Below are 22,892 nucleotides of genomic sequence, written 5' to 3'. Positions count from 1 at the left end.
TTGGCATAGTCAATAAAGCAGAAATAGGTGTTTTTTTCTGGAACTCTCTTGCTTTTTCCATGATCCAGTGGATGTTGGCCATTTGATCTCTGGTTCCTCTGCCTTTTCTAAAACCAGCTTGAACTTCAGGGAGTTCACAGTTCATGTATTGCTGAAGCCTGGCTTGGAGAATTTTGAGCATTACTTTACTAGCGTGTGAGATGAGTGCAATTGTGTGGTAGTTTGAGCATTCTTTGGCATTGCTTTTCTTTGGAATTGGAATGAAAACTGACCTTTTCCAGTCCTGTGGCCACTGCTGAATTTTCCAAATTTGCTGGCATATTGAGATGAGTTCAATTGTGCGGTAGTTTGAGCATTCTTTCACATTGCCTTTCTTTGGGATTGGAATGAAAACTGACCTTTTCCAGTCTTGTGGCCACTGCTGAGTTTTCCAAATTTGCTGCCGTATTGAGTGCAGTGCTTTCACAGCATCATCTTTTAGGATTTGAAGTAGCTCAAGTGGAATTCCGCCAGCTACAGTAGCTTTGTTCATAGTGATGCTTCCTAAGGCCCACTTGACTTCACATTCCAGGATGTCTGGCTCTAGGTGAGTGATCACACCATCGTGATTCTCTGGGTCATGAAGATCATTTTGGTACAGTTCTGTGTACCAAACAGAACAGTTCTGGTACCTCTTCTTAATATCTTCTGCTTCTGTTAGGTCCATATCATTTCTGTCCTTTATTCAGCCCATTTTTGCATGAAATGTTCCCTTGGTATCTCTAATTTTCTTGAAAAGATCTCTAGTTTTTCTCATACGATTGTTCTATTTCTTTGCATTGATCGCTGAGGAAGGCTTTCTTATCTCTCCTTGCTATTCTTTGGAACTCTGCATTCAAATGGGTATATGCTTCCTTTTCTCCTTTGCTTTTCACTTCCCTTCTTTTCACAACTATTTGTAAGGCCTCCTCAGACAGCCATTTTGTTTTGTTGCATTTCTTTTTCTTGGGGATGGTCTCCTATACAATATCATGAACCTCTGTCCATAGTTCATCAGGCACTCTGTCTGTCAGATCTAGTCCCTTAAATCTATTTCTCACTTCCACTGTATAATCATAAGGGATTTGATTTAGGTCATAACTGAATGGTCTAGTGGTTTTCCCTACTTTCTTCAATTTCAGTCTGACTTTGGCAATAAGGAGCTCATGATCTGAGACACAGTCAGCTTCCTGTCTTGTTTTGCTGACTGTATAGAGCTTCTCCATCTTTGGTTGCAAAGAATATAATCAATCTGATTTCACTGTTTACCATCTGGTGACACCCATGTGTAGAGTCTTCACTTGTGTTGCTGGAAGAGGGTGTTTGCTATGACCAGTGCGTTCTCTTGGCAGAACTCTATTAGCCTTTGCCCTGGTTCATTCTATACTCCAAGGCCAAATTTGCCTGTTACTACAGATGTTTCTTGACTTCTTGCTTTTGTATTCCAGTCCCCTATAATTTAAAGGACATCTTTTTGGGGTGTTAATTCTAGAAGGTCTCGTAGGTCTTTATAGAACTGTTCAACTTCAGCTTCTTCAGTGTTACTGGTCAGGGCATAGACTTCGATTACTATGATATTGAATGGTTTGCCTTGGAAATGAACAGAGATCCTTCTGTCGTTTTTGAGAGTGCATCCAAGTACTGCATTTCAGACTCTTTTGTTGACTGTGATGGCTACTCCATTTCTTCTAAGGGATTCCTGCCTGCAGTAGTAGATATAATAGTCATCTGAGTTCAATTCACCCATTCCAGTCCATCTTAGTTCACTGATTCCTAGAATGTCGAAGTTCACTCTTGTCATTTCCTGTTTGACCAGTTCCAATTTGTTTCATGGACCTAACATTCTCACCCCCTTAAATCTCTGGTGGTTAACTTCAACTGGGGTACTGTTGTTTCATGGTGGAGTTATTTTCTGGGATTTTCTCTGTCTTTATATCAGTACGCTTATTTCACTGATCTCACACTCTTTCTGTTCCCTCTTGTGGAATAATTCTTTTTAATAATTTTAGATTAATTGATTAAGCGTGTCTGCCCTGGATCTTGGCTACTGCAGAGTCCTTCCCTGGTTGTGGTGCACGGGCTTCTCACTGCGGTGGCTTCTCTTGTTGCAGAGCCTGTGCTTCAGTAGTTGCGGTGTGTGGGCTTAGCTGCCCTGTGGCATATGGGGTCCTCTCAGACCAGGGAGTGAACCTGGGTCCTCTGCCTTAGCAGGAGGATTCTTTACCACTGAACCACCAGGGCGGCCTTGTGGGAGAATACTTAAGCTTTTCTGTCTGGTCTGCCCTGACAACCCACCAGGCTGCCTCCTGGAAACCTGTCTCTGGATTTCCAGAAGGTGGCTCTAGAGCTCCAGTCTGCGGGTGCCCTCCTCCAGAGCAGGGGCTGGTTTTCTGAGCCTGCTCCTTTTCTACCCAAGTTCCCCTGAGTGCTGCAGAAGGAAGGTCCCACAAGGAGACCCCGGAGAGTGGGAGGAGGTGTGGGTCCAGCACGTGGGACATTGAGGGTGCCCAGGGACCCAGGAGGGAGATTCCTGGGTGTGGAACTCCCAGAGGCATGCGATTGGACTCCTTGAGAAAAGCAATCCCTTTCATGCCCTTTGACATGTTTATCTGCGTCTTTCCAAATATTTTTCCTCTCCCTCCTCATGGAGGTCCTGGCTCAGGTCTCTGGTGCTGCTGCGGATCTCCTTCTCAGGTGCCCCCTGCGATGTCTTGCAGAACTAGGGTAGCTGAGCGCTCACTCATCAGTCCCCTTTTCTGTGGGGGGATGTTTCCTTGTGTGGGGGAGGCGAAAGATTCTCTCACCTCCAGCTTTGCTTTGACCAGAGTTGTTTTTATTTTTTTGGAGTGTCAGAACCTCCCTGCAGGAAAGCTGACTTTCTGCAAGTTTTCTCTCACACCGGAATCTGCCCGGGTCAGAACCCGTGTCTCCTGCTTTGGCAGGCAGAGTTACCACTGGGCCACCAAAGAAGCCCCAAATGAAATATTTTTTGACCTCTAGCTATTCTGGGGATTTTTCACAGAGCCCCGAAAACATCTCAAAAATGATGCTGACCTCATTACAATTAGGCATACTGGCACATATAATTACGTGGGTATCATCAGTAGATCCTGTGGAAGAGGGCAGGACAACCCACTCCAGTGTTCTTGCTAGGAGAATCCCATGGACAGAGGAGCCTGTCGGCCTATCGTCTGTTGGGTCTCAAAGAGTCGGACATGACTGAAGTGACTAAGCACCCACGTGTTGTCAAATAAGTGATGATAAACCTTCTTAGGTTATATTGGAAGGATAAGTGTTATTAACATGTGTTCTAAAAATTATATGAAATTCCTAAAAAGCTCGTATGACCTAGTAAATTATCAGTCACAATACAAGATATTATCTTTAAAATCTGAATGTTACAGAAATAACCAAATTCTCTCTTCCTTTTTTTTTTTTTACTTTGATTGTTATTTAATTTTCCATCAACAGAGTCAAACACCTCAGCTCTGAAATTCCCATCTTATATAGGTTATGTAAGGACTCATCCTGTGTCTTATTTCTCCATTTCTTTGCCAAGCCTTTAGAGGGTTAGAGGGAAGGTTAGGTGACGTGTCCAGGCTCACGTGGCCAGTAAAGTGGGGAGGCATTGGATGGGGGGAGAGGAATGTGTAAAGCATGGAGGGTGTCCATGTTTTACCCTTGTCCCTGGAAAGACAGCAGACCCTCAGTCATCTCCCAAACCCCTTCCTCACCTTCTTGCCCTGCTCACAACCACTCACTGGCTTCCTGCGATCTGTGGGAACCACCCATTTAAATAACACATTCATGGAATGACACACTCATGATATGCTCTTTCTCCTTCTTCTGCCAACTGTTTCTCTCCTCATCAATCTACACCAAGAATAATCATTTTAAAAATCTTTCTTTCCGTGAGATGCTTATCTACATCAATCACTTCATGATTTTCATATGAAAGTGAGATCAGATCAAGGGAAGAGGTTCTCATCTCACAGAACCCTTCACCCCCTTCTCCTCACCCCCCTTTTCTCTCCCCTTCTCCCCAACTCTTCTCCGCATTTTTTCTCTCCTGTGAAATGATCTAGCCGGCACCAGCTATAGACATTGCTGTTGTTTAGTCTCTAAGTCGTGTCTGACTCTTTTCAATCCCCTGGACTGTAACCCTCCAGGCTCCTCTGTCCATGGGATTTTCCAGGCAAGAACACTGGAAACAGTTGCTATCTCTTCCTCTAGGGAATCTTCCCAATCGAGGGGTTGAACGTGTCTCCTGCATTGGCAGGTGGATTCTTTACCCTGGAGCCACCAGGGAAGACCAGTCATAGATTAGACATGGCCTTAAAGTCTCATTTTCTGTCCAAGTTGTTTAACAAAATATCATTTTCCCAAACAAATACTGTGGTCTCCCTTTGATAATTACTGGTAAATAAAAAGTTCCCTATCTTGGGTCATGTAAAATATTACATGTACATATGATTCTTTCATTAAATATCTCATCAAATATAACTGAGCATTTATTGTATTCCAGACACTGTTTTAGCTACTGGGAAGCAAATTGTGATCAAAAGTGTGAAGAAGTGAATGCATCTCCCTTTTTTCAAATTCATATGTTGAATTCCAGATCCCCAGGACTTCAGAATGTGGGTGTATTTTGTGGGGGGCCTTAAAGAGGTAATTAAGAATAATGAGGTCATGAGGATGGGCCCTAACGAAGTTTGACTATACCCATATGTCAAGAGGCTATTAAAATGCGGGGAACATACACAGACACCAAGAGGTGACAGATATAGCAAATAGCATTACAGGACAACTAGATACATTGATTTTAGATCAACAGTGAACCTTAATACATATACTTTAATACACATATTACATATACATCTTTTGTGCACATTAGCTATACATCTTTCAATATACACATACACCTGTACAAGCAGATATCATTTTATTGTGCTTTGCATATGCTGCAGTTTTTTGCAAACTGAGGGTTTGTGGCAACTCTGAGTTGTCAGATGACAGCTAGCATTTTTCAGCAACAAAGTACTTTTAAGTTAAAGTATGTACATTTTTTAGACAGAATATGCAGCACACTGAATAGACTACAGTGTAGTGTGAACATGTTTATATGCACTCAGTTCAGTTCAGTCACTCAGTTGTGTCCGACTTTTTGCCATCCCATGAACCGCAGGAAGCCAGGCCTCCTTGTCCATCACCAACTCCCGGAGTCCACCCAAACCCAGGTCCATTGAGTTGGTGAAATAAAAAAAATTGTGCGACTCTCTTTATTACCAGTTCTCTTTACTATGGTAGTCTGGAATCAAACCAGGAATATCTCAGCAGCATGCCTGCAAGGTCCTGTTGTGGTTGTTCAGTTGTTAAGTCGTGTACAAATCTTTGTGACCCCATGGAATGCAGCACACCAGGCTACTCTATCCTCCACTATCTCCTGGAGATGTCCATTGAGTCAGTGATGCTATCTAAACATAACATCGTCTGTTCCCTCTTCTCCTCCTGCCCTCAGTCTTTCCCAGAATCAGGGTCTTTCCCTTGAGTCAGTTCTGCATGTAATGTGGCCAAAGTATTGGAGCTTCAACTTCAGCATCAGTCCTTCCAATAAATATTCAGGGTTGATTTTCTTTAGGGTTTTCTGGTTTGATCGCCTTGCAGTACAAGGGACTCTCAAGAGTCTTCCCAAGCACCACAGTTTTCAAAAGCATCAATTCTGCAGTGTTCAGCCTTCTTTATGGCTGAACTCTCACATCTGTACATGACTACTGGAAAAACCATAGCTTTGACTGGACAGACCTTTGTCAGCAAAGTAATCTCTCTGTTTTTTAATATGCTGTCTAGGTTTGTGATAGGTTTCTTTTCAAGGAACAAGTGTTTTTTAATTTCATGGCTACAGCCGTTGTCTGCAGTGATTTTGGAGCTGAAGGAAAGAAAATCTGTCACTGTTTCCACTTTTCCCTCTTTTATTTGCCAGGAAGTAATGGGACCAGATAGTATGGTCTTAGTATTTTTGAATGTTGAGTGTTAAGCCAGGCTTTTTGCTCTCCTCTTTATCCTTCATCAAGAGGCTCTTTATTTCCTCTTCACTTTCTGTCATTAGGATGGTATCATCTTAGGTTGTTGATACTTCTCCTGGTAATCTTGATTCCAGCTTGTGATTCATCCAGCCCAGCATTTTGCATGATGTACTCTGCATATAATTTAAATAAGAGGGGAACAATATATAGCCTTATCATACTCCCTTGCCAGTTTTGAACCAGTCCACTGTTCCATGTCTGATTCTAACTGTTGCTTCTTGACCTGCATACAGGTTTCTCAGGAGATAGGTAAGATGGTCTGGTATTCTCATTTCTTTAAGGATATTCCACAGTTTGTTGTGATCCACACAGTCAAAGGTTTTGGCATAGTTAATGAAGCAGAAGTTGATGTCTTTCTGGAATTCCCTTGCTTTCTTTGTGATCCAACAAATGTAGGCAATTTGATCTCAAGTTCATCTACCTTTTCTAAGCCCAGCTTGTATCTGGAAGCTGTCAGTTCATGTACGGCCGAAGTCTAGCTTATGATTTTGAGCATTATCTTGCTAGGCTGTGAAATGAGCACAGTTGTTTAGTAGTTTGAACATTCTTTGGCATTATCTTTCTTTGGATTGGAATGAAAACTGACTTTTTACTTCAACCTTATGGATGACCTTACATTTAAAGTGTCAATCTTACACAATATAGGATTGCCAATGCTTCCTCCCCAAGTGGCCAGCTCTGTGCTCACGCTGGAGATGGGAACAGAAGTTGTTTCTCAGGTGCCAGTTAACATTTTCTTTCTCCCGCTGGTTAGGTTGTTGTACTTTCTTTGTGAAAATTGGTCTTGGTACACACTTAAGAAGCATGTATTTTTCTGTATGTACATCATGCTTTGAAAACGTACTTAAAAATTAGACAACATTAAGGTCACTTTGTCCACTGGCAATAAAGACAGGGTTGTAGATGCGTACACTTTCACACTCCATAGTGGCTGAGAGTGTTCATGTAGAAGAAGACACCTTCTATGTATACAGGGATTCTACACAGCATCTATGACCTATGTTTAAGATGACTCAGGATTAGGGGTGTTCTTGTCAAGAGTCTGGGAAGTGGAAGCTGGTTGTTGTCGCTCATTGTTCTCCAAGCTGTGTCGGATCCCATATCCAAAGTATATGAGAAATCCTAGTAAGGAAATGAGAAAATGAGACGGATAAGTTGGACTTTTCCTGGTTACAAACATCCAATAGGCTTCCTAATATGGTGGCCAAGAAGTTTAGGGTTGCTCAGTTTGGGATCAGTCACTCAAGGTGTCTCTTTATGCCAGAAAGCCACTTACCAATCACATTCCAGATGCCAAATATGGCCCAGGTCTGAGAAGTTATCTGCATCATCAAGTAAAGGTTCACGAAGATGCTCACCAGTGGGAGGACAGGCAGAGCAGGGACCTGTGGGCAGAGTCAGTCCAACCCTGAATGAGAGATTCTACCCCACGTGGGCAGGAAGACCACCCTTCAGACTGTGTATCCAGTGCCTACTCAGACTGTGTATGTAAAGTACTGAGTGGGGATCAGGGAAGAGTCCATTGGTTTTAGCAGTTCCCCTCACTCCCTGGATGTTTAGACAGTGAGGCATGTTCACTCCAGGTGGACAGTTTGGGCACATAAGGACACTTACCTTAAAATAAAGGTGAGACCGAGGGCTCTGTGGCTGCCTCCAGATGATGACCGTGACCCCAATGATGAACAGCAGCAGCAGCACAGCCCCTGGTGTGTACCCGGAGTCTCCAGAGAACCCCTGACTGGACCACTGGACCAGGATCACGCTCAAGATTATCATCAGGAGAACTACAGGGGTCAAGGTGGAGGAGAACAGGTTCAACTTCAGAAGCTGAAGATGTCAAGACCTTGGGTCACACCTCTCCCCAGGCTGCCCACCTCAGCAAGGACCCTCATGTCACCAAGACTCCTCAATGGACAAAATACACACTCCAACACCATACTGTCAATTTCAGAAAACGACCAAAGAGAAATTCCACTGCTCACCGAGTAGTGAGGCACATCCATAAACAATCTGGCCAGATTTCCTAGTGGGGATGGTGCTGATAGGGAACCACAGACTCTTTAGAATGTTTGAGTTTCTTGCTTCAGGTTCAGAGTCCAACTGATGTTCATCAGGGACAGGCACCTCCATTTCCTCCTCTGTATTCTCATTCTTGCTTAAATTCTGATCTGGCTGGTACCTGAATTAGAGGTTTTAAGGCAATATTAACAGCAGTCCCTACTTAGCCAACATCACACAACCTATTCCACATTTGTCCTGTGTTAAGCAGAGCAGGACATTTAGAAGATAGCATGAAGGCAGAAGACGTTTACCTCCCAGCTAATCTCCAAGACTCCCTACCGAGGTGCAGTGGGGTCTCACCTGAGAACAAGAATAGAAAAAGCTACCAGGGAGTAAACGAGCAGGGTGCCGACTGAGACGAGATCCACAAGATTTGTGAACGTGAAGAGTAACGCCATGAGCCCTAGAATGAGGGCACAAACAAGGTGAGGAAGGGAGTGAGAAACAGCTGGAAATATGTAAGTTAAAGCGTGGGTTTCAAATTTTTTTTTTTTTTTTTTTTACCTGTAAGATTTCTAGCAGACATGATGGCCACGACACGGGTGTCTGTGCGGCCATGGATCCGAGTAAGTACCCGGAAAAGGAGCCCGTCCTCTGCCATCGCGTAGATCAAAGCAGGCATTCTGAACATGGAACTATAGAGTCTGGAAGAGAGAATGGAAACATGTAAGAATGTGGAGAAGCAGGACAGACCGGGGCTTCTGCTCTCTTGTTGGCTTGGGGTAAGGTGTCTCTCTGTCTTCTCTACCAATTCTAGGGGTTGGGAGATCTGAGCATCTGACAGTAGACAGGGAGAAAACCATAGCACTGACCTGGATATAAGAGCACAGAGGGTGCCGACAGCCACGAAGTATCTGGCAGGGAGCCACAAACTATGGAGAATGGCTTGTGGCAATGGGTCGTGAGGCTGAATCTGGTGGTAGGGCATCATGAGGGTGAGTGCCGCTGAGACACCAGAATAAGCCAAAAAGCAGATGAAAATCGTGATTACGATGCTCCAGGGGATGGAACGATGAGGATTTATAGCTTCTACCCCTGCAGAAAGGGAAGAAGTATTGGGTCAGGAAAACACTCGGGTGAAATCACAAAATCCCCTTCCTTTTTGCACTCAACAATCAGGTTTCCCCTTAGCCAGGGGCAGCCAGTCTGTTCCCAAACCCCAGATGGGACACACAGTGGCCATGTTACCTTTAGTGGCAACAGCATCAATACCAAAAAAAATAGTAGAAACATGTAGCTGCTCCCTGGAGAATCCCTTCAAAGCCGAAAGGTGCAAATCCTCCAGAACCCATAAGACCCAAGCTACGGTGAGAGAAAGAGAGAGAAAGAATGCAGGTGAGGTGTGTTCTGCCATCTCTACTGAGCTTCTCCCTTCATACCTCAAGTCCTGGGCTCCAGGACTCGCTTCATCTGGATCCATCAGCCCAGATATCTTTAGTCCACACTATACCAGCTCTGCATACTCTTCACCCATACGTTATGGCCAATATTACCTTCCTGAGCCGTAGATGTCACTGGATCCAGATGTGTTCAGTTTGTAGTCCTGTTCTGTGAGCCTCCAGTTATGCAGATCTCCCTTAACGAAGCCAGTGATGATAATGAAGATGAGAACCAAAAGGTTGGTTCCTATGGATATTTTGGTAACCAGGATTGATTCACGAGCTCCCAGAACCAGTAGTCCTGTGAGAAAGATGTAATATGAAACACTCGAACTATTGATACATTGATAGATACAGAAAGCAGGACACACTGGTCATAGAAACACCCTTTTCCAACAAAACAAGAGACAACTCCTCACATGGACATCACCAGAAGGTCAATACTGAAATCAGAATTGATTGTATTCTTCATAGCTGAAGATGGAGAAGCTCTATACCGTCAGCAAAAACAAGACCAGGAGGTGACTGTGGCTAAGATCACCAGCTCCTTTTTGCAAAATTCAGGCTTAAACTGAAGAAAGTAGGGAAAACCACTAGACAATTCAGGTATGACCTAAATAAAATCCATTATGATTATACAGTGGAAGTGACAAATAGATTCAAGGGATTAGATCTGGTAGGAAGACTGCCTGAAGAACTGTGGACAGAGGTTCCTAACATTGTACAGGAGGCAATGACCAAAACCATCCCCAAGGAAAAGAAATGCAAGAAGGCAGAAAGTCTGTCTGACATACAGATGGCTAACAAACACAGGAAAAGATGCTCAACATCACTTATCATCAGAGAAATGCAAATCAAAACCACAATGAGCTATCATCTCACGCTGGTCAGAATGGCTGCCATCAAAAAGTCTACAAACAATAAATGCTGGAGAGGGTGTGGAGAAAAGGGAACCCTCTTACACTGTTGTTGGGAATACAAACTACTACAGCCACTATGGACAGCAGTGTAGAGATTCCTTAAAAACTGGAAATAGAATTGCCATATGACCCAGCAATCCCACTGCTGGGCATACACACCGAGGAAACCAGAATTGAAAGAGACACATGTGCCCTAACTTTCATTGCAGCACTGTTTACAATAGCCAGGACATGGAAGCAACCTAGATGTCCACCAGCAGATGAATGGATAAGAAAGTTGTGATACATATACACAATGGAATATTACTCAGCTATTAAAAAGAAAGCATTTGAGTCAGTTCTAATGAGGTGGATGAAAGTGGAACCTATCATACAGAGTGAAGTAAGTCAGAAAGAAAAAGGTCAATACTGTATATTAACGCATGCATATGGAATTTAGAAAGATGGTAACAATGACCCTCTATGCGAGACAGCAAAAGAGACACAGATGTAAAAAACAGACTCTTGGACTCTGTGGGAGAAGGCGAGGGTGGGATGATTTGAGTGAATATCACTGAAACATGTATATTACCATATGCGAAATAGATGACCAATGTGCTTGATGCATGAAACAGTGCACTCAAACACAGTGCCCTGGGACAGCCCTGAGGGATGGGCTGGGGAGTGAGGTGGAAAGGGGGTTCAGGATGGGGGGACACATGTATACCCGTGGCTGATTCAGGTCAATGTATGGCAAAACCCACCACAATATTGTAATTAGCCTCCAATTAAAATAAATAAATAAATGTAAAAAATGGCTGTCTGAGGAGTCTTTACAAATAGCTGAGGGAAGATGAGAAATGAAAGGCAAAGGAGAAAGGGAAACATATATCCAACTGAATGCAGAATTCCAGAGAATAGCAGGGAGAGTCAAGAAAGTGGTCTTAAGTGAACAATGCAAAGAAATAGAGGAAAACAATAGAATGGGAAAGACTAGAGATCTCTTCAAGAAAACTGGAGATATTAAGGAGACACTTCATGAAAGGATAGGCATGATAAAGGACAGAAATGTTAAGGACCTAACAGAAGCAAGAGATTAAGAAGTGGGGGCAAGAATACCTAGAACTATACAAAAAAGGTCTTAGTGGCCCAGAAAACCATGATGGTGTGGTCATTCACCTAGAATCAGACAGCCTGGAGTGTGAAGTCAAGTGGCCTTTAGGAAGAATTACTACAAACAAAGCTAGTGAAGGTGATGGAATTCCAGCTGAGCTATTTCAAATCCTAAAAGATGATGCTGTGGAAGTGCTGAATTCAGTATGTCAGCAAATCTGGGAAACTCAGCAGTGGCTACAGTATTAGAAAATATCAGTTTTTCCAATCCCAAAGAAGGGTAATGCCAAAGAATGTTCAAACTACTATACAATTGCACTCATTTCAATGATAGCAATGTTATGCTCAAAATCCTTCAAGTTAGGCTTCAGCAATATGTGAACCAAGAACTTTCAGATATACAGCTGAGTTAAGAAAATGCAAAGGAACCAGAGATCAAATTTCCAACATTCACTGGATTATAGAGAAAGCAGGGGAATACAGAAAAATCATCTAATTCTGCTTTATTGACTACGCCAAAGCCTTTGACTGTGTGGATCACAACAAACTGTGGAAAATTCTTCAAGAGATGGGAATACCAGACCACTGTACCTGTGTCTTCAAAAATCTGTATGCAGGTCAAGGAGCACCAGTGAGATCTGGACATGGAATGATGGACTGGTTCCAAATTAGGAAAGGAGTATGTCAAGGCTGTATATTGTCACCCTGCTTATTTAACTTATATGCAGAGTACATCATGTGAAATGCTTGGCTGGATGAAGCACAAAAATCATGATTGCCAGGAGAAATACCAACAATCTCAGATATACAGATGATACCACCCTAATGACAGATAGTGAAGAAAAACTAAAGAGCCTCTTGATGAAAGTGAAAGAGGAGAGTGAAAAAGCTGGCTTAAAAGTCAGCATGCAAAAAGCTAAGATCATAGCATCTGGTTCCATCACTTCCTGGTGAATAGAAGAGGAAAAAGTGGAAGCAGTGACAGATTTTCTTTTCTTGGGCTCCAAAATCATAGCAGACAGTGATTGCAGCCATGAAATTAAAAGATGCTTGCTCCTTGGCAGGAAAGCTATGACAAATCTAGATAGCATATTGAAAAACAGACATCACTTTGCTGACAAAGGTCTGTATAGTCAAAGCTACAGTTTTTCCAATAGTCATGTATGGATGTGAGAGTTGGACCATAAGGAAGGCTGAGCGGTGAAGAATTGATGCTTTTGAGTTGTGCTGGAGATGACTCTTGAGATTCCACTGGGCAGAAAGGGGATCAAATCAGTCAATCCTAAAGGTTATCATCCCTGAATATTCATTGGAAGGACTGATGTTGAAACTCCAAAACTTTGATCACCTGATGGGCAGAGCCGACTCATTGGAAAAGATTCTGATGCTGGGTAAGATTGAGGGCAGGAGCAGAAGAGGGTGACAGAGTTGGATAGTATCACTGACTCAATGGACTTAAACTTGAGCAAATTCCAGAAGATAGTGGAGGACAGAGGAGCTTGGCATACTGTAATCCATGGGGTTGCAAAGAGTTGGCTATGACTTAGTGACCGAACAACAACAGCAAGCAGACAAATAGTTGCCCAGGGCTGGCAGTTGGCAGTGGTGGACAAACAGACAGTGCTCACTGGGTAAAGGGTTTCCTTTTGAGGTGATGAGTGTGTTTGGAACTAGATGGAAGTGATGGTTGCCCAATGTTACAGATGTACTAAATGATTGTACACTTTGAGATGGTTAATTATTGTGGCAATCTTCTCAGAATACAAGTCTAACAAATCAAGATGCTGTACACCTTAATCTTACACAATGTTGTATGTCAATTATACCTCAATGAAGCTGGGAAAAATAACGAAGTGGTTAATTCTATGCTACGTGAAAAAAAGTGAATGTGAAATTCCTCTCAACTAAAATAAAAATCTTTGGCCTCAGTACAGAGTATGATTTGTTGGTCTAAGTAAATGATTCTCAGCTGGGGTGTAATTTTGTTCCCCAAGGGACACAATTGCCCAATCTCCAAGGGATTGGCACCATATGGAGACACCCTGATTGCCACAGTTTGGGGTGGGTAGATGCCGCTGGTATCTAGTGAGCAAAGGTCAAGGAAGATACTCAACACTCAATAATGATAAAAACAAAAACAAAACTAAAATTCACAGATAGCCCCTGCACACCAAAGAATGATAAGCCCAAATTGTCGATAGTGCCAAGGGTGGAACACAATGGTTTATGTCTTAGCTTCTGTCTCTAAGCTGTTCTTTCTATTTCTAATCCCCCACCATTCTGCCATGTCATGCCTTTCCTACACCAGCTCCCACTCCACAGCCTGCTCTCCCCATCCGATTGTTGAGCCCTTTCTCACCTGTCATCAGCAGTACCAGGCCCAGGGCAAAAAAGTCTGCATATGTGGCCAGGGAATAAAGCAGGTGCAGAGAGAAAGTTTCCTGTAATGCCTGAGAGATTTGATTCCCAATCAGGCTGTCAAAGATGTAACTCGAAGCCCTGGCCAAGCTGGCAGTGCCTGCAGAGGCAGAAGGAGTATTCATTGACAAATAAGAATTGATGTGCCATAGGATCTAAAAACACAGATAAAATATCTGTATATACAAAAAGCCTATATATACAAATACCTGCTAAAAATACAAAATATCAAACAGTTTCTTTTCATGGGCTAGGGAGAGTAGATCCAAATTATTCACCAAAATGTCAGGTGTTTTAATATGTTAGGAGCTGATCAATGTTATACAAGAACAGAAAACACGTAAGTGGGACTGGGAGGGCTGGGATAAGGCATGGAATTTGAAATCAAGTGGTAAAGAAAAATCCCAGGAAGGCAACAACTGAGCAAAGACTTCACTATGGTCAGGGGATGAGCCTGTGGGACACACCTCCCTCTCACCCACTCCCTACAGCTCCCTTTCCTTCTGGGTTCATGGTCCATCATTTAAGGACACAGGATAGAACTGAGTTGAATGTAGTTGTGGGGTCTTCCTGACACTATTATCAACTTCCCTCCAGGAGGCCAAGAATGAAGTGCTCATAAGTGACTGAGAACCCAGTCCTTCAACATAGTTTCCCAGTCTTAAGCCCCACACCATTCGCTGCCCCATCATCTCACCAATGACTAAGGGAAGTATGGAGTTCCAGCCAATGATGAAGGCATAGAGCTGACCCATCGTGACATAGCTGTAGAGGTACGCAGAACCAGGGTGTGGTACCCAGGCCGCAAATTCAGCATAGCAGAATCCAGAAAACATAGAAAACAGGGCAGCTACCAAGAACGAGATGATGGTTGCTGGTCCAGCTATGTACTTGGCCACTGTACCAGCCACAAGGTACATGGCACCTCTCAGCATCCTGCCCACACCCAAGATCACCAGGTTTTGGATGTTCAGAAGAACCTCGGGTCTCTTAGACTCATCTATGGTTTTCAGCGGCTGCTTGCGGATGAGCTTCTGACCAAACTGGTGAACGAACTGAAGCAACATCCTAGATGTAGTTGAGGAGGCTACAGTGTGCTGAGAAAAGAAGACAGAAAGCCATTAAGAATGTCCATCCACTCTTGGCACTGGGGATCCAATTCTATGGAGTATGGAAGTGATGGGGAGCAGGTGGTAAAGGACACATTGGGCAAGCTCACCATCTCTGAGATTTGGTTTCCGCATTTATAGAGAAGACTTCGAATTTGTCTCAAAGTTGCTGGAAAGTTTGCTTGAAAAGAAGTGAGATGGAGTGGATTGTCTCCCCAAATGTGCCCCTTTGACGGGTAAATTGTTTTGAGCTAAAGTTAATTAAGACCCGTAAGACTCAGGAGAAGCTCTTTACCTCTCCCATAACTGTTCAAAATAATGCAGGTTAGGGGACCTATGCCGGGAAGAGAGCTATTACCACAGAGAACTTTCTAATCTCAGAAAGACTTACCTGCTTGGAGTGGGCAAACATTTGTTCACCAGGCACTTGCTCTTCTCATCCTTCTGTGCATGGTCTTCCTCCCATTTGAAGCCCCAGATCCCCATCCCTCTCTCCTTAACTCAGGGGCTCATATAAGCCTCAATTGTCTGACAGTCTTTGAGCCTCAAAAATATTTATGGGGCTCCTGTACATATTAAACTAACTGTGTTCATCTGTCTTATGTCAACTGAATTGTTAGCCCAGCTGAAGAATCTAGAAAGCCAAGTCTTCTGCCCCTACTGAAGGAAAAGCTTCCAACACAGAGCCTGGCACACCATAGGTGCTTAATTGGTATAGTTGGATGGATAAGAATGCTGACTTTTGAATTGAAATCAACCAGCCCTGCTTGTCTGATTTTTCTGAAACTACATTTCATCTTTGTTCTCCTTTGCCCCACAATACAGGGCAAATTATCATTATTCCCTCCTCTTTTTGACAGGGGTGAAGTGACTCATTTTGGGGCTTGCTGATCAGAGCGCTCAGACTCTACACTTTTTTCCACCAAGGATCCTGAAACCTGGACACTTTCTGTTTCATTGTTTGCAGAGTGACATGGAATAGGAACTCTGCTCTGGGGCAGAAAGAGATGACATTTGATGGGAGGCACAGACTCTAGCCCAGCTCAGTCAAAGCATCAAACTAGAGTGGCCTCCCAACTGCCTGGAGAGAGAGGGACCAACATTCATTCTGAATCAGAAATGACAGGACTGTGTTCCCTGCTGCTTTGGGGGCATGAACTGTCTCCTCACTACGCTGCTCAGCAAGACTAGGCTGACCCAGTGACCACCAGTTATTGTGAGGGGGGCTTCCACTCCTGATATTCCAAAGTCCAAGTTTAACATTTTGATGAAGAGCAAGCAATCAAAGAGCCAGGAAACTATGAATACAACCTTGGTTCTGCAAACACTGTGGCACTCTTGAACAAGTCATATACTTCTCTGGACTGTTTTGTTTGTGCTCAAATGCTGCTGCTGAACCTTCTGCACTGTGAGTAGGAATGCAGAATGGGACAGCAGCTCTGGATGCAGTGTGGTGGTTCCTCAAAAATGAAAAATACACTTACCACATGATCCAGTCATGCCATGTTGGGTGTATACCCCAAAGGATTGAAAATAGGGTTCAAAGACATATTTGTACACCTGTGTTCCTTAGTAGCATTATTCATAATAGCTGAAAGTTGGAAGCAACCCAGATGTCCATCCATGAAAGAATGGATTAACACAATGTGATCTGTACACACCATGGAATATTATTCAGCCTTAAACAGATAGGAAATTCATTTTTTTTTCCAAATATATTTTTAAAAATTTATTTTTCATTGGCGGATGATTGCTTTGCACTGTTGTGTTGGTTTCTGCCATACATCAGCATGAATCAGCCACAGGCATGCATATGTCCCCTCCCTCTCGACCCCTCCCATCCCCCTACTCCATCCCACCCTTCTAGGTCGTCACAGAGCACCGGGTTGAGCTCCCTGCATTACATAGCAAATTCCTACTGGTGATCTCTTTCACATATGGTAGCATATATGTTTCAATGCCACTCTCTCAATTCATCCCACCATCTCCCTCCCCCTCTGGGTCCACAAGTCTGTTCTCTAAAAGAGACAGGAAATTCTGATGGATGCTATAATGTGGAGGAACACTGAGGACATTATGCTCAGTGACATAATCCAGTCACAAAAAAACATGCTATGACTCCATGTCCATGAAGTACTGAGAGGAGTCAACTTCTTAGAGACAAAGTAGAATGGTGGTTTGCCAGAGGCTCGAATGAAGGGTGAAGCTGTTTATTGTTAACAGAGATGCAGTTTTAGTTTTCTTCTTAGGAAAGAAGAGAAAAAAGATGTGAAAGAGTTATTGAGATTGGTTGCATGACAATATAAATATACCTAACATCACTGAACAGTATACTTAAAAATGGTTAAGATGGTAAATTTTAAGCTATATGTAATTTACCACCATATTTTAAAATTACTGCCAAGAATAAGAAATAGAGTCAACTTCACAGAGTTGCAGGGTTAGCAAACCAATGGTGACTTAATATAAATCAACACACAGCCCTCCTCTGAGGACACCAAAATCCATGGATGCTCAACAACCTTACAATCACTGGGCATCCACAGAGGAGGAACCTACAGAATTAGGGGGTCAACACTACACAAGAGACTGACATCAGTGGTCCTCACACTGTAAACCCTGTTCCAGGGGAATCTTGATACTGTTTGAGCCTCAGTCAAAAAAAAATGAGTCTTAGAATCTCCATGGTTTGATCCAACCCCCTGCATCACCAATTCCCACATAAACCTGACAATTCCCAGCTCCTGTTTTCATCTGGAAAATGGGTCTCTCCACCCTCAGTCAGAGCCGGGCTGACTACCTCCACTCGAGGACTGCAGAGGTCTCTTTGGGAAGATGTGAACTCAGCACCCAGTCTCTTACAGAAGAGGGTGACCCAAGACTTACTGGATCCTTGGAGCAGAGCCTGGAGCACTGGATCAGTCAGGGAGGCTGAGGTTAAGTCATGCCGGACTGGAGCCGAGACATCTCTAAGGACCAAAGTGGGGAGTCCTGAGCACAGAAGATGGCCGTTACCCTCTGCGTTGTTAGGGTGGAGATGAAGCTGGGCGGGCCGGGAGCATCTGCCATATAGCTATCAGCCTTGACCCTTCTGTGGTTAGTCTCAGGGAGTGGTTCTGAGATGATTTTTTTAAAATTTTATGTTATTATTCATAACATAAAATTGACCATTTTAGTTATCTTTAAGACTTCCCTGGAGGCTCAAACAGTAAAATGTCTGCCATGTTCAATCTCTGGATCTGGAAAATCCCCTGGAAAAGAAAATGGCAACCCACTCCAGTACTCTTGCCTGGACGGAGGAGCCTAGTAGGCTACAGTCCATAGGGTCGCAAAGAGTTGAACATGACTAAGCGACTTCACTTTCACTTTCAATTGTCCATTTCAGTAGAATTAAATACGTTTGCATTTTTTGCAACCAAACTCCAGAACTTTTTTCTCCTTGCAAAATATCAACTCTGTACCCATTCAACAACAATCCTGCCTTTCTCCTTTCTGAGTTCCTGCCAATCTGTGTCCTACTTTCTCTAAATCTGAGCACTCTAGGTGCCTCATTTCAGTGGAATCAAACATTATTTATCCCTTCCTGTCAGGCTTATTTTGCTTAGTAGAATGGGTACTAGATTCCTCTATGTTGTAGCATGGGTTATATTCCTCTCCTTTTTAATGCTGAATAATACTCTAGTATAGGCACACACCACATGAACAGCGATTCTTTGATCAGCGGGTACTTGGTTGCTTTCCTGTTTTAGTTATTGTGAATAATGCTGCTGTGAACAAGGATGTAGAAATATCTCTTCCGGAGTGTGCTTTCAATTCTTTTGGGCACAACCTCAAAGGTAGAATTGCTGGATCATAAGGTTCTAACATTTTTATGTCCTGTGATGGAGAAGATGTTCACATATTGAGGAATGGGGAAGTCATTTTGGCTTATCCATGGTTCAGGCTGCACTGTGTGTGAACTAAGACGGTCTGTCCAACTCTCACAGCACATCTTTAACCTTGAGGTGTAGAACATCTGTTTTGAAGATAAGAATGAATAACTCCTTCTCATGGCCTCCATGTTAACACTCCTTCCAAGATAAGGTTCCCTTCCCAGACACCAGGGTCCTGCTGTCTCACTGTCTATGTACTAAGTCTGTTTCTTTGGAAACTTTAAGGAACACACCCTGTCATGTTGATGTGTGTGCTTTGTTTGGATGAGGTATAAGATTGTGCTTCAGTGGAGCAGTTCCTCAGGGCTATCCGAGAGGGTGCCCCCAAGCTATAGCCCTCCGTTTGGGTCAAATAAAACGTTCCCATTTCTCTGGTGTTTCTTGAATATTTTCCTGGACAGTTGAATTCATTGATCAGCAAGGACACTGAAGTAGAAAGAGTGTAAACCTAGGGGACCCAGCTGCCAACCCTCCTCCCTCCCAGTAATTAACTGATTTGTTTTCGGCTGCACTAGGCCTTTGTTGCTGAGCCCTGTCTTTCTCAGCTGCAGTGAGTGGGGGCTGCTCTCTAGCTGTCGTGCACTCTGCAGTTGCATTGTGTGGGCTTGTCACTGCACGTGCTTTAGTCATAGACTGCCTTTACTCAGTGCTAAGTCTTGGCTGATTCTTTCGTGACCCCATGGACTGTAGCCCACCAGGCTCCAATGTCCATGAGATTCTCCAGGCAATAATGGAGTGGGTTGCCACTTCCCCCTCCAGGGGATCTTCCCAATCCATGGGTCAAACCCACATTTCTTGCATTGACAGGCAGATTCTTTGCTGTTGAGCCACCAGGGAAGCCCAGTGATAGACATGGCAATAAAATCTAATTTTCCTCTCCAAGTAGTTTAACAAGATTATTTTTCCCAATCAAATACTGTTGTCTCCCTTTAATAAGTTTTGGTAAATAAAATGTTCCCCATCTTGGGTCATGTAAATTATTACATGTATGTGTGGTTCTTTTGTTATGCAGCTCATGAAATATACCTGAGCACTTATTGTATTCCAGACACTGTTTTAGGTGCTACAAAGCCAATGGTAGTCAGAAGTGTGATGGGACTGAATGTATCTCCCCACTTTCAAATTCATATATTGAAGTACTAAACCCTAGGACCTTGGAATATGACTCTATTTGGTGGTGAGAGGGTAACAGGCAGGAAGGCCAGGGGTCTCCAAATGGAGGAAATAGGCTGAAAGTGTCAGACTTTTTTTTTTTTAATCTCTCTCTTAAGTGACAGGAGGAAGACTACAAGTGTCAGATTTTTTCCCCCTTGTCTATACAAATTTAAAAGGAGGTTTCTTTTAAAATTCTGTGTTGCCATGACAACACCTGATTCCACCTGAACTTATCTTTTGTCAAACCTTTAGCTGAGGGATGCATTTTTCTTATGGAAATGTTTTTCTTACACTATGTTAATAAACTATGTATTGACCTTAAACCTTGTCTTTCTTCAAGTCAGTTCCAGCTAAGACTCAGAACTGATAATGGCTCAGCAAACCAGTATGTTTTACTCATACAATTATTCTCCTCTGTTATGGAAAGTATATATTTGATTGGAAATCTTCCCTCCTTCAAGATTCATGCCAATCATTTTATGGCCCAGCATAACTGACATTGTGCCAATGTTATCTCAAAATGCATTTTGTGGATGAGGGGCCTGGTACTACTCTGAATTTTGAGACATTTCCTTTCTCTGATTAGCAACCTGCTAGTAGCTATATAACTTCCTGCTAAAGACTAGCAGGGGGGCACTCTTTCTGCCCCTTTCTGATGTCTATGTCAAAAGTTTTGTCTATTTCTTTTATACTTTAATAAAAGTTTATCACACAAAAGCTCTGAGCGATCAAGCCTTGTCTCTGGCCTGGGATGGAATTCCTCTCCTCCAGAGGAGAAGAACCCTGGCATCTTTCACGGTTCGGCAACAACCTTTCAGTGGTAGTGTTGCAGGAAGGGGGATTCCTTCCAGGGCCCAAAACTGGGCTCTTGTCTAACACGTGGAAAAGAATTGTCTGAGGAGACACGTGCTGACAAAGCAAGAGATTTTATTGGGAAGGGCACCCGGGTGGAGAGCAGTGAGGTAAGGGAACCCAGGAGAACTGCTCTGCCATGTGGCTCACAGTCTTGGGGTTTATGGTGATGGGATTCATTTCCGGGTGGTCTTTGGTCAATCATTTTAACTCAGAGTCTTTCTTGGTGGTGCACGCATCGCTCAGCCAAGATGGATGCTAGTGAGAGGAATTCTGGGAAGTGGACAGACATGTGGTGTCTCCTTTGGACTTCTCACAAACTCTTCTGGTTGGTGGTGGCTTATTAGTTCCGTATTCCTTATCAGGATCTCCTGTCATAAAACAACTCATGCAAATGGTTACTATGGTGCCTGGCCAGGGTGGGCGGTTTCAATCAGTGTGCTTCCCCTAACAACTCCCCCCTGAGAGACTTCATACTCAAGATACTTCTTGGGAATTGAGGCGGAGGTTTCTTTCTTCTATATTTTCTTCTTACTGTGTGTGGGTGTAGGCCTGCCTAGCAGAGCAGAAATCTCTCTCCACCAGATCTAAGTCAAGGTATTTTTTGCCTGAAACCAGCATTCACCCTCGTTATAACAGCGATTTAGTGTGAAACTGTTGGCTGCTCTCAGAGATAAAATAGGGCCAAACAGGAGACTTAACAGGATGGTTATCTCTGGTCCCTGGAAACAGAAGGCAACATTTGGAGTGAGGGTTGCAGGGTTTGTGATCCTTTTTGATTGGTTGGTGGTGGGGCAACAGATCTGTGTTCCAGGAATCTTGTGTTCAGTCTGAAGTTACCATCCTCCACTTGGGTGGGGGCTCCAGTTCTGTAGAAGAACTCAAAGACATTGTTATGCATATTTCTTTGAGTAGGAACCAGAACTCTGTCTGAAGGCTGTACCAATCTTTTATCGTTTCTCCTGTTTCTGTATCCGCTCCCTTCCCTAATTAGCAATTGTTTGGATCCATCTTTGGAACTCAGGGAATGTCAAGTAGGCTGAATGAAGCCTGTATCCTACAGACAAGAAATGGAGAACACAGAACAGATGTCTACTCCAAAGCCACAGAGTTCTACTCAGTTTTAATTTAGGGAACTAAGCAACTATGACTGTGATAAGTTCCTGTCAAAATGGAGCATAGGACTGCCTCAGCTTGGAGTATAGACACTAAATTGGAAGTATTTTTGAGTTCCAAGTTCTAGATCTAAGTCTTGTATGATTAAAATCTCAATCCCTTGGTCTGCCATTTTGGTGTAACCAAATTAGAAGTAGTTGGAGGAGTGATAACTGGAGTTCAGTAGACAAAATAAATCTCATTTCTTTTTAGAAGAATAGGCCTGAAACTCAGTCTGGACCTGGCACTTCAGGGAGACTTGTAGCCAGGTAGCCAGTTGCCTAGTTTTATAAAAAGTAAGGTTGCAGTTACTAGCTTCCAGCAGACATTGTTTTGAGAATGGTGACATTCAAGCCTGACACGACTCAGAAAACTCAAGTGTTTGGCATACAAGGTCTAATCTGAAAGTACACCCATAGCATCACCTAGTTATTTCCCAGGATATCTGAACCATAGCTACTCTATTTTGACTTTTAATTGTAAACTTTTCCTTAATAGCCAAAGCAGATTTCACCGTTAATGACGTCAGTGTTTCTCTAGGTATGAGAAGATGCAAGAATTGGGACTCATAAAATCTTCTCCTGAAAAGATCTAACTATCTGAAGGCCTGTTCTGCCAGTTTTTCCCAGAGCACAGAGTGCCTCATTCCTGATTTTCACCCTGAAGTCCTTTCAGGGGCTTTGAAAGTCAGCAGTTGCAGCGGCCATGATTTAATCTT

General features: G+C 43.2%; 1 protein-coding gene across 1 annotated transcript; it reads right to left on the bottom strand.

Moving 5' to 3' along the window:
- Positions 1 to 4,852: 4,852 nt before the first annotated feature.
- Positions 4,853 to 18,100, bottom strand: LOC101115153 (cationic amino acid transporter 3-like). Its single transcript, XM_060399225.1, is given in 13 exon segments — positions 4,853 to 7,223; positions 7,378 to 7,486; positions 7,716 to 7,885; positions 8,084 to 8,280; positions 8,463 to 8,565; positions 8,667 to 8,806; positions 8,975 to 9,197; positions 9,351 to 9,384; positions 9,386 to 9,464; positions 9,656 to 9,842; positions 13,913 to 14,071; positions 14,669 to 15,068; positions 17,967 to 18,100. Coding segments are annotated over 12 exon segments (1,890 nt in total). The 5' UTR covers positions 15,039 to 15,068; positions 17,967 to 18,100; the 3' UTR covers positions 4,853 to 7,104.
- Positions 18,101 to 22,892: the final 4,792 nt, after the last annotated feature.

Source organism: Ovis aries, chromosome 14, assembly GCF_016772045.2.
Source record: "Ovis aries strain OAR_USU_Benz2616 breed Rambouillet chromosome 14, ARS-UI_Ramb_v3.0, whole genome shotgun sequence".
NCBI classification, from domain to species: Eukaryota; Metazoa; Chordata; class Mammalia; order Artiodactyla; family Bovidae; genus Ovis; species Ovis aries.
This window is presented reverse-complemented; position numbering and strand designations above follow the sequence as displayed.